The 12,852-nt window shown below is 39.5% G+C and overlaps 1 protein-coding gene across 3 annotated transcripts in view; it reads left to right on the top strand.

The window, feature by feature from the left end:
- TENM3 (teneurin transmembrane protein 3) overlaps positions 1 to 12,852 on the top strand; it is a 532,144-nt gene that overhangs the window by 468,482 nt on the left and 50,810 nt on the right. For 2 of the 3 annotated variants that reach the window (XM_055567455.1, XM_055567456.1), the window contains one exon: positions 5,630 to 5,879. In XM_055567455.1, the coding sequence (XP_055423430.1) occupies positions 5,630 to 5,879 (250 nt within the window). Of the gene's footprint in view, positions 1 to 5,629; positions 5,880 to 6,587; positions 6,609 to 12,852 lie in introns of all 3 variants that reach the window. The other variant, XM_055567454.1, reaches the window with a different exon arrangement.

Below are 12,852 nucleotides of genomic sequence, written 5' to 3'. Positions count from 1 at the left end.
ACTTTCTTTGGCTACATCTCAGATAATATACATTCCCATAGAGAGAGGAGCCTGGTGGGCTACAGTCCACAGGTTTGCAAAGTCACATACAACTTAGCGACTCAACAACTTTGCTAGAAAGGCAGAACCCTAAGGTAACTTACTCTAAAATAAGAGATACCAAGGGAACATTTCATCCAAAGATGGGCACAATAAAGGACAGAAATGATATGGACCTAACAGAAGCAGAAGACATTAAGAAGAGATGGCGTGAATACACAGAAGAACTTAATGACCATACAAAAAAGATCTTAATGACCTAGATAACCATGATGGTGTGATCACTCACCTAGAGCCATACATCCTGGAATGGGAAGTCAAGTGGGCTTTAGGAAGCATCACTACAAACAATGCTAGTGGAGGTGATGGAATTCCAGTTGAGCTGTTTCAAATCCTAAAAGATGATGCTGTGAAAGTGCTGCCCTCAATATGCCAGCAAATTTGGAAAATTCAGCAGTGGCCACGAGACATGGAAAAGGTCAGTTTTCATTCCAGTCCAAAAGAAAGGCAATGCCAAAGAATGTTCAAACTACTACACAATTGCACTCATCTCATGCAAACAAAGTAACGCTCAAAATTCTCCAAGCCAGGCTTCAACAGAATGTGAACCGAGAACTTCCAGATGTTCAAGCTGGATTTAGAAAAGAGGAACCAGAGATCAAATTGCCAACATCCATTGGATCATAGAAAAAGCAAGAGAGTTCCAGAAAAACATCTATTTCTGCTTCATTGACTATGCCAAAACCTTTGACTGTATAGATCACAACAAATTGTGGAAAATGCTTAGCGATGGGAATACCAGACCACCTGACCTGCCTCCTGAGAAATCTGTATGCAGGTCAAAACAGTTAGATCCAGACATGGAACAGTAGACTGGTTCCAAATTAGGAAAGGAGTACGTCAAGGCTGTCTATTGTAACCCTGCTTATTTAACTTAAATGCTCAGTTCAGTTCAGTCACTGAGTCATGGCCAACTGTTTGCGACCCCATGGACTGCAGCACGCCAGGCTTCCCTGTCCATCACCAACTCCTGGAGTTTACTCAGACTCATATCCATTGAGTCGGATGTATGCACAGTACATCATGAGAAATGCTGGGCTGAGTGAAGCACAAGCTGGAATCAAGATTGTCAGGAGAAATACCAGTAACCTCAGATATGCAGATGACACCACTCTTATGGCAGAAAGCGAAGAACTAAAGAGCCTCTTGATGAAAGTGAAAGAGGAGAGTGAAAAAGCTGGCTTAAAATTCAACATTCAAAAACCAAAGATCATGGCATCTGGTCCCATCTTGATGGCAAATAGATGGGGAAACAATGGAAACAGTGACAGACTTTATTTTCTTGGGTTCCAAAATCACTGCAGATGGTGAGTGCAGCCATGAAATTAAAAGACACTTGCTTCTTGGAAGAAAAGCTAAGACCAACCTAGTCAGCATATTAAAAAGCAGAGACAGCACTTTGCCAACAAAGGTCCGTATAGTCAAAGCTGTGGTTTTTCCAGTAGTCATGTATGGATGTGAGAGTTGAACCATAAAGAAAGCTAAGCATCAAAAAACTGATGCTTTTGAACCGTGGTGTTGGAGAAGACTCTTGAGAGTTCCTTGGACCGCAAGGAGATCAAACCAGTTAATCCTGATGGAAATCAATCCTGAATATTCATTGGAAGACTGATGCTGAAGCTGAAGCTCCAATATTTGGCCATCTGATGCGAAGAACTGACTCATTGGAAAAGACCCTGATGCTGGGAAAGATTGAAGGCAAGAGGAGAAGGGGATGACAGAGAATGAGATGGCTGGATGGCATTATGGACTTGATGGACATGAGTTTGAACCAGCTCCCAGAGTTGGTGATGGACAGGGAAGTCTGGCATATGCTGCAGTCCATGAGGTCGCAAAGAGTAAGATATGACTGAGCAACTGAGCTGAACTGAAATTAAGTCTTACCGTGCTAGTAACTCTCTGCTCTTCTCTTACAAATAGCCAAAGAAGATTTCACGGTTTTATCAAAATTAGCTTTTGTCTTAGCAGAAGTTTTCAGAGGTACAGAATGTTGAGTCAAGCATCCAATACAACTAAATAAATATTTAACTATGATTGATGGCTACTTTTTCTAATTAATGTTGCTTTGATACTGGTTCTTTTTGTTTTTAAAAAAAATGTTCGTTGGAGTTGGAAGAGGATACATTTTAAACTTCTAAATCCAGGACTTGAACATTCTCTTCTCCAGAAGAGAATTGAATGAGTTAATCAATAGTAAGAAAAAGATTGTCCCACATGTCCTGTCTGATCATTAGCAGTGTCCAAAGCAGTGGTGGTTTCCACCTCTGATGTTAGCCACACAAGGCTTAACCTCAGTCTTTTAAAATGCAAAGCCTTGTGCCAGCCATGCCAGTGGCCACTCGTGATTAAATTCTCTACAGTTGTGGCTTCCCTGGTGGCCCAGCAGTTAAGACTGTGCTGCCAATGCAGAGAATGTGGGTTCAGTCCCTGTCAGGGAACTAAGATCCCACATGCCACGTGGCATGGCCAAAAAATTGAAATAAATAAAGGATACATTTTGATAGTCTCTCCGATTATATTTCACATGGTTTGACATATTGCTGTATTCCTCCTGTTGCTGTGAAAGTCGCTCAGTCATGTCTGATTCTTTGCAACTCCATGGACTGTAGCCCACCAGGCTCCTGTCGATGGGATTCTCTACACAAGGTTGCTGGAGTGGGTACCCATTCCCTTCTCCAGGGGACCTTCCCAACCCAGGGATTGAACCCAGGTCTCCTGCATTGCAGGACAGATTCTTCACCACCTGAGCCACCAGGGAAGGTTCCTGAAGTTCTTTGTAAACAAACCCAGAGAAAAACCACGTGTTTTCATTATTATAGGATTTTAGAGTAAAGTTCATAACCAGTTAGCCACAGGATTTCACCCCAAAATTATGAACCAGTAAAAAGACTACAAGCCAAGAGCTTCAGGAAAACCCGTATGTATGATATTCAGTACTCAGTGTAATATTGAGGAAGAATAAGAAACTCATAAATATTCTGTGCATGTATACATTTAATAAAAATACACACACACGTTCTTCCAGAGAATAATAGATGGTTAAATTTTATTAAAATAACAGATCAGATGTAAAAACTGACCCCAAATTCCATCCTCCCCAAAAAGTTTTAAATGATAAAATATATATTATTTTAAAATGCGAGGTAACCTACTTCACAGAGTGAACTGAATGTGATTTCAAATGTTATCCCAGAGCAGTTTGACAAGCGTGGCTTTTCAAAGTGATGTGTGTCTAATCGAATAAACAAAGTGATTTGTAATCGTGACAAGGTGGACGAGCAAGGGAAATACAGTAAGGAAGACGAGAAGGCAAAAACATAGACAGTGACAGGTGTTTGCGCAGGCACCCTGGAACATGGAAATAAATATTCTAATGTTCATCTTTCTATTCTGTCATAATAGAGGAGAATCATGAAAGACCTATCATTCTAAGTAATGTCTGAATGAATCAGATGCAGGCGAGCCATAGGCTGACTTGTAGGATTTTCTGATGAAAATTACAGAACTGGCTGTTCTAGGAAATTATAGTTCCATCACTGTCGAATAACGCAATCACAGAAAGATCTTAGGGATCATTAATGTATTCTTTGAATATTCAAGGCAAAATGCCTTTTGTCTGTTTTTATGATCAAGCCTTATTTAGATGATTTTCCCTAAATTTGAATAAACTTGTTTTTTCAGTCCTGATTTCTTTATGTAAATTCGCCATGATTATTACATCACCCATGTGGCAGAGCATTAGAAAAGTAACGGCAGAATTCACCTAAAAAGTGCTGAGCTCTAAGAGGAACACCATTATTCTGCTTTCTTCTTCACTTTAAAATTATCCCCAAGTAAAAAAATAAATAAAATAAATAAAAATAAAATAAAATTATCCCCAAGTGGGAAGAAAAAACACTTTCTCAAGCTTCCTGTTGGTACTTTCTTGGGATTGATTCTTTTAACAGTATATCTGTTTAAAAAAAAAGTATAAACAGCAGGTGGTTTACAGATAATAACATATCTGTATTATGTATTATAACATATCTATATTCTGTAATAACCGAAGTGTCTTGAACGTGTGGAACAATAACAGCTGACCATCCAGTTACATCATAGCAAAATGCAACCAGTGAACTATGTTTAATAATGGTAAATGAGTAAAATCAGAATCTCCACTCACATCTAGTTTCTCACTTTCTAAATATTTATTTAGGATTTTTTTTCTCAGCTTTTTGTTGAAGACCAAAATGGAGCAGACTGGCATCTTGCCTTAAAATTATTGGTATTTTCACGTCTAAAAGCAAAATTCACTTTAAATGATAAACTGCCCTTCCCAATTTTGTAATGTCTGAAATTTTGAATAATTACATGTGCATGCATTTTCATATCAAGTTGAAGTATAAACAAGAAAAATACTCTTTCATGGTATAGTAATATGTTAGAGGTTTGATATATATTTTCTAGCTTTGTTTTCTGTAAAGTGTATTTAATATTTTTTACAACTCAGTGATAAACTCCTAAAGAAGAAAGTCATATTGTTGGTACATATTTTTATTAGTTGGGTTCATATGGAATGTTTTCAACATCATTTAACAATTAGGCAAACTTGCTGCACCCTAAAGAACATTGCGGGAGACCTGGGTTCAATCCCTGGGTTGGGAAGATCCCCTGGAGAAGAAAAAGGCTACCCACTCCAGTATTATGGCCTGGAGAATTCCATGGACTGTATAGTCCATGGAGTCACAGAGAGTCGGACAGGACTGAGCAACTCTCACTTTCAAAGAACATTGTGTAGAAATGGTTGTCAAATTTGGCTGCGTGCACATTAAGATCATCTGGAGAGTTTTTAAAAATCTCAATGCCAAGGCTGCACCCCAGATCAATTACATCAGAATCCCTCGGGGTGAGATCCCAGCATGAGTAATTTATACAACTTCCCTGTCAGTTCCAACGTGTAGCCAAGTTTGAGAATCACTGGTGTCGAGAACTCAGTTTCTAATTTTTCTTGTTAGGCCTTTGTTTCTTTCACCTGACATTCTTTAAACCCATAATGGATAGCATTTTTTGCTCTCTCCTATATATCTTATTCGGAGAAGGCAATGGCACCCCACTCCAGTACTCTTGCCTGGAAAATCCCATGGACGGAGGAGCCTGGTAGGCTGCAGTCCATGGGGTCGCTAAGAGTTGGACACGACTGAGTGACTTCACTTTCACTTCTCACTTTCATGCGTTGAAGAAGGAAATGGCAACCCACTCCAGTGTTCTTGCCTGGAGAATCCCAGGGACGGGGGAGCCTGGTGAGCTACCATCTATGGGGTCGCACAGAGTTGGACACGACTGAAGCGACTTAGCAGCAGCAGCAGCATATATCTTATTATATAATATTTTACAGTGGGTCATTGAATGGAGCTTTTTCTGATAGAGCTTTAGATAAAAGTTTTCCAAGTCCAAATCGAAAAGGCACCAAACTGTGGCTTCTGTACTGAACCTGGTAACTTTTAAACTTTACTCCTTTTATCGTAAGAAAAATGCATTTTATCTTGTCCAGGTATCCTGTACAAGGGAAACGGGGAGAATCAGTTTATCTCCCAGCAGCCCCCTGTGGTGAGCAGTATCATGGGCAATGGAAGAAGGCGCAGCATCTCGTGCCCGAGCTGCAACGGTCAAGCCGATGGTAATAAACTCTTGGCCCCAGTGGCTTTGGCGTGTGGGATCGACGGCAGTCTGTACGTGGGGGATTTCAACTATGTTCGGCGGATATTCCCTTCTGGAAACGTAACAAGTGTTTTAGAACTAAGGTATGTCTCTCCTTATTTGGGGGTTTTGATCATAGTGAAACATGCTTTTATTTTAAAATAATGTTGCATATGGTGTACTAATTTATTTACTTAAACATACCTTTCTAGTGTTTAAAATTCTCCTTAGAAAGCAGTGAAATTCTTGGTTCAAATTTGGAAAAGCCCAACACGTGTATATTGTGCCATAAATGTATGAAAGAGTATAAAATAACTTAGGATATAAAAATCTCACCGATTCCAGTGAATTTTCTATACTCCAATAAGCTAGAACTATGGGTTTTAAATTTCTATAGTTATCTTTAGAAAAACCTTGTGATATAAGTTGTTACACTTTTATTTCACATTAGTTGAAATTAAAGCATAAAATATTTTCCTACAATATTAGGACATAACAGTAAACAAACTAAGCCTATAACTTTCAACTGGAATATCAAATCTTCAAGTTGGGTTAACTCATTAACCATAATGCCAGTAGTTAAAGTAACAAATTGCTGTTTTTGCTTTGTTCATTTAAGCATGTTTATCAAAATCATTCTGTTCTATAAATTGTTTGATAAGCCTTGACCTACAAAATTCATTCCAGTGTTAGTTCTGCTTAAGTTAGCAATTTTCCATAAAATAATTAAAATCTCAGTATTCAGTTCATTATATAGAAACCTTTTCTAACTATGCTTTTTTTCTCCACCTTTTTTATCTGCTTCCACCAAGAAATAAAGATTTTAGACATAGGTAAGCATCTTGCTTAAAGGTTATTGTGTATTTTTGAATGTCCTTTGTATGTGTCAACTTGTCTCTCTGACATTGTTTTCTAAGAACATTTTATCACGAGAGAGGAAATTCAGCAGCAGAGAACTTCTAAGGAATGAAAACTGCACAAATGAACTATTATGATACAGCATATTGCAAAGCCTATATTGTGCAATATAATTTGAAAATATTTTTGAGTTGGCTAACAGATTAAATTTTGTCACAGAAAACCATCATAATGAGCATCTCTGTGTAACAAAAAATAAACCTGTAAATTTCAGGTACTGACTGTAAGCCATATTGAACAGAACAACATTTGAAGCACACTTGGGAGAGTTTGAGGAGCGTTCAGTTTGACCAATAGCCAGGGCAGATCTGCTCTATGGGGCCCAAAGCTTATTCAATTAGGGGGCCTAGGTTAAAGAAAAAGAACCTAAAGATAGTTTACTTTGGTGAATTTTTTAAAACATAAGGTCCCGTGAACATGCTGCCAGGGGCCCTTGGACTTGGAAGGAACTCGAACAAGTGGAGGAGCCCTAAAGGTCAAGCTTTACTGCCTTCCTGGTAAATTCATTGCTGCTGTAGTTTAAACTGTGTATTTCAGTTCAGTCACTCAGTCGTGTCTGACTCTTTGCAACCCCATGAATCACAGCATGCCAGGCCTTCCTGTCCATCACCAACTCCCAGAGTTCACTCAGACTCACATCCATCGAGTCAGTGATGCCATCCAGCCATCGCATCCTCTGTCATCCCCTTTTCCTCCTGCCCCCAATCCCTCCCAGCATCAGAGTCTTTTCCAATGAGTCAAGTCTTCGCCTGAGGTGGCCAAAGTATTGGAGTTTCAGCTTCAGCATCAGTCCTTCCAATGAACACCCAGGACTGATCTCCTTTAGGATGGATGGGTTGGATCTCCTTGCAGTCCAAGGGACTCTCAAGAGTCTTCTCCAACACCACAGTTCAAAAGCATCAATTCTTTGGCGCTCAGCTTTCTTCACAGTCCAACTCTCACATCCATACATGACCACTGGAAAAGTCTAGCCTTGACTAGACCGACCTTTGTTGGCAAAGTAATATCTCTGCTTTTGAATATGCTATCTAGGTTGGTCATAACTTTCCTTCCAAGGAGTAAGCGTCTTTTAATTTCATGGCTGCAATCACCATCTGCAGTGATTTTGGAGCCCCCAAACTAAAGTCTGACACTGTTTCCAATGTTTCCCCATCTATTTCCCATGAAGTGATGGGACCAGATGCCATGATCTTCGTTTTCTAAAAGTTGAGCTTTAAGCCAACTTTTTCTCTCTTCTGTTTCACTTTCATCAAGAGGCTTTTGAGTTCCTCCTCACTTTCTGCCATAAGGGTGGTGTCAACTGCATTTCTGAGGTTATTGATATTTCTCCCGGCAATCTTGATTCCAGCTTGTGCTTCTTCCAGCCCAGTGTTTCTCATGATGTACTCTGCAAATAAGTATAATAAGCGGGGTGACAATATACAGCCTTGACGTACTCCTTTTCCTATTTGGAACCAGTCTGTTGTCCATGTCCAGTTCTAACTGTTGCTTCCTGACCTGCATATAGGTTTCTCAAGAGGCAGGTCAGGTGGTCTGGTATTCCCATCTCTTGAAGAATTTTGCACAGTTTATTGTGATCCACACAGTCAAAGGCTTTGGTATAGTCAATAAAGCAGAAATAGATGTTTTCCTGAAACTCTCTTGCTTTTTTGACGATCCAGCGGATGTTGGTAATTTGATCTCTGGTTCCTCTGCCTTTTCTAAAACCAGCTTGAACATCTGGAAGTTCACGGTTCACATATTGCTAAAGCCTGGCTTTCAGAATTTTGAACATTACTTTACTAGCATGTGAGATGAGTGCAATTGTATGGTAGTTTGAGCATTCTTTGGCATTGCCTTTCTTTGGGATTAGAATGAAAACTGACCCTTTTGAGTCCTGTGGCCACTGCTGAGTTTTCCAAATTTGCTGGCTTTAAACCCCATTTAAACTGTATATTTCCCTAAGTTGAGAGAATTAATAGATTTGAGTTTTAAGAAGAAGTGTTTCCACTGACATTATTATGAAGGAAAAGACTTTCTTCAGGGCTCAGAATGAATATCGTTGAAGCAAATATATAGGCTCCAAAGTTTTCCAGATTCTATTTGCTCTGTACACTTAGCTGAGAAGGTACAGGACAAGCTTGTATAATTGTATGGGCACTTTTAACTGAGAAGGTTTCCTCAGGACAGCAAAAAAAAAGGGGGGGGGGACGGAATATGTTTGAAAGGAAAGCTAGCAAAAAGAAAAAAAGGCAAGGTATATTGGACATGCTCAATCTAGTTTGGCCATTAAAATAACTAATACAATGATATTGGATAGAAAAGTTAGTGATAGTTAACGTGAAGTCCTTGAGATGAATAAATGCATGTGTCTCAATTAAACCTTTGTGCAGAGATTGACAGCTAGGAAATAAAAAGCACATGTCAGCTGAAAGATGTGTAGCTGCCACATACCCATACGACCTGTATCCACAGCCCCAAGACCTTCACCTAAAGCTCCCCTGTTGATCTTACGCTATCAGCTAATAGCCCAGCCACGTGCAGAAACTAGCACAGAATTTCTCCAGACTTCTGAGCATGAAAAGCTCTGCTGTTAGAAACCACAGCTGAATATCAAAATTGTTCTGGCCTGGTCTTTTTAGTAACTGTGGAGAAGAGAAGACAAGCTGGTGTGTACACCAACTAAATGCAGAAACGCTAGAGACGATACAGAAAAAATGATCAAAACAGCCACCTTTTTAACAGGCTGGGCTGTTCCAGGCCAGGCACAGTGCCAGATGCACAGTGTTGCACACCCACACAGCAGCCCTTCAAGGTTACACAGGAACTAAGAGAGGCTCAAGGAGGTTATGCCTCTTCCCCCAAGATACGTAACTAACAAATAGGGAACAGAGATTTGAACCAGTCTGAAAAGCGTGTTATTTACACTATACCACATCAGTTCAGTTCAGTTCAGCTGCTCAGTCATGTCCTACTCTTTGCAACCCCATGGACTGCAGCACGCCAGGCCTCCCTGTCCATCACCAACTCCGGGAGTTTACTCAAACTCATGTCCATTGAATCAGTGATGCCATCCAACCATCTCATCCTCTGTCGTCCCCTTCTCCTCCCACCTTCAATCTTTCCCAGCAACAGGGTCTTTTCCAATGAGTCAGTTCAACACATCAGGTGGCCAGAGTATTGGAGTGTCAGCTTCAACATCAGTCCTTCCAATGAACACCCAGGACTGATCTCCTTTAGGATGGACTGGTTGGATCTCCTTGCAGTCCAAGAGACTCTCAAGAGTCTTCTCCAACACCACAGTTCAAAAGCATCAATTCTTCGGCGCTCAGCTTTCTTGAGAATCCAACTCTCACATCCATACGTGACTACTGGAAAAACCATAGCCTTGACTATACGGACCTTTGTTGACAAAGTAATGTCTCTGCTTTTTACTATGCTGTCTAGGTTGGTCATAACTGTCCTTCCAAGGAGTAAGCGTCTTTTAATTTATTTATACTATACCATATAGTCAGTTTTCATCTGTCCAAGCGGCCAGGTTTCTATAGGCTAATTCCCTGGATTTATAAAAAGCTAGATTTATTTCACAATCATTTGATAAATTACGTAGAGCTGTCATCTCTCTAGAAAAAAGTCTGTGAGATTAGAGCTACATTATTAACAATACTTTGTACAATGAACTCATTCTGTATTAGCACATGATATTTGGCAGTGATGCTCATTGTAATCCCTCTCTCATGATCCTTCTCTGTACATTATCCCTGCTAAACATGGACTCTTGCATTTGCTTTATGTGCCATCCATGTAAAATACAATGGTTTAGGTTTTAAACTGATATCCATCTTTATTAAATCTGTGTTGACTGATCACTTACCATGTGCTGGGTTCTTGGACAGATTGTAGTATTGAGACAAAGTCCATGCTCTCAGAACTCACAATCCGGTAGGGAGAACAAGATGTACATGTAATAGACTAAATAACATCATCAATATCACTCTTGAACACCTAATCACATGGCTTGTATTTCGAGAGTAAATGTGTGGAAGCTTCTCTGGTGGCTCACATGGTAAAGAATCTGCCTGCAATGTGGGAGACCCAGGTTTGATCCCTGGGTCAGGAAGATACCCTGGAGAAGGGAATGGCAAGCCAATCCAGTGTTCTGGCCTAGAGAATCCCATGGACAGAGGAGCCTGGCAGTCCATAGTGTCTCAATGAGTCAGATACAACTGAGCGACTAACACTTTTTCACTTTCTGTGAAGGGAGAGATTACGGGGAAATGGGAGTGTGTTTAAGGAAAGTTTCCTGGAATGTTGATTTGACACAGGTCTAAAATGAAATCTGCTGACACAGAACAACCAGGAGAAAGGAGAGCAGTCATGAAGAAAGAATATAGAACAAGTCAAGTTACTTGCTCAGAAGAGATGAGTGGGACATGTTCTAAGAGAAACCCAATCCAGTTCAAAATTATGATAACATCAAAATGACCGTGTTGGTAGTAATGAGAGATCAGTAGGAAGGCAGGTTAAGGTCAGAGAGCTCAGGGCCTTGATGGCTCTAAGGAATTACTCTCCGGTCCTGCAGAGTAGCAGACAGTGGGGAACCGTGGTCTGATGTTGAACGAGATAGCAGCATCTCAGAGTGGCCTTTTAGGAAGATGAATCTGGTGTCAGTGTCCACAATGACATGAAGATCAGTTAGGAAGCTGTTATGTGAAACCATGAGATGCTAGGTACCTGAAATAGTCTTAGGAGTCATGAAGGAATCAGCTGATGAGGTAAAGGAAGGCAGAGAATGGACACAGTGTGTGAGTGATGAGAAAGAGAAAGATGTAGGAAAAATAAAAAAATAAGGCTTTTAAGTCCACATCATCAAACAGATGATAATAATCATTGACAAAAATTAGGGATTCATTTGCTTAGTAACTAATTTATCAAAATTGATTTAACAAAACCAAGGTATTTCAGCTCATTAGAGCTTCTTCATTTAGCTTAAAAAATGAAAATTCTTTACAGATGCTTCTTCCTATTTACCCTCCAGTATCATGTTCTTGTATCAGATGATAGAATCCTACCTGGGCTTCCCTGGTGACCCAGCAGTAAAGAATCCACCTGTCCATGCAGGAGACGTGAGTTCAATCCCTGGGTCAGGAAGACCCCCTAGAGAAGGAAATGGCAGCTCATTCCAGTATTCTTGCCTGGAGAATCCCACAGACAGAGGAGCCTGGCAGGCTGCAGTCCCTGGAGTCGCAGAGAGTCAGACATGACTAAGCGACTGAACAACAACAAAAGGATCCTACCCGGCTTTCTCCTTAGTCCCACTTTCCTGGCTAGCACAAAAGTCATGAAAGACTTAGGAAAGGTGGTAGAAAGAAAAAGAAAAATATGTCTAAATATATAAAAATGACCAGGGAAGTTAGTTGTTAATGATGAAGTAAAGAAGAAAAATGAATGTTTCTTCTCCTCTTCCTATGCTTCATAGCATATCAACAGTCTCATTAATTGGACTGATGGGGGAAATAATAAATATATTGAATAATAAAATAAATATAAAAGCATTCCTAATATTTTAAAATTCAGAGTATTCTGTCATACCAAATGTTTTAAGTATTTGTCAGGGTATTGTATCAAATCAAATTGTCTAGCTATACTTTAATTAATTGATATAAATACTACCCAACATATTAAATTTTTACATAAATGAGAGCTTCCAAAATGCTTAGAAAGTAAGTTTTTTTTATATATGTTCAACATTTCCCCCTATGATGTTCCTAGTATGTTTGCTAACAAACCCCTTTTGTAGGTAGTAAATGTTAGCTCATTGCTGATCCAGTTCTTTAAAATTCCGAAACAAAGGAAACTAAATTCATTAACTAATACCAGCCAAGGGGCATTTAAGCATGTAATTCTAAAAATCAACTTTGTGAATTTCATATTACCAATTAAAAGATCTAAGAAATGTCAGTCACAGGTCTGTGAAATTGAACAGATTAAAGTTTAGGTAGAAGACTCTAAAAATTTGATTCAGCGCTTGTCATTGACTTCATAGTTAAAAATTAAGCAAGCACAAAAATATCACATCCCAAACCCAAAGCCTTGCTTGCAATAATATAAACAGTCTTTTGTTAGCCAGAAAATCATAGTTTTATGCATTAATATAATTTATACACCTTCAGAAAAACT

This window comes from Bubalus kerabau, chromosome 2, assembly GCF_029407905.1.
Source record: "Bubalus kerabau isolate K-KA32 ecotype Philippines breed swamp buffalo chromosome 2, PCC_UOA_SB_1v2, whole genome shotgun sequence".
NCBI lineage: Eukaryota > Metazoa > Chordata > Mammalia > Artiodactyla > Bovidae > Bubalus > Bubalus kerabau.
Note: the sequence above shows the minus strand (reverse complement) of the source record. Positions and strands in the feature narration are given on the sequence as shown.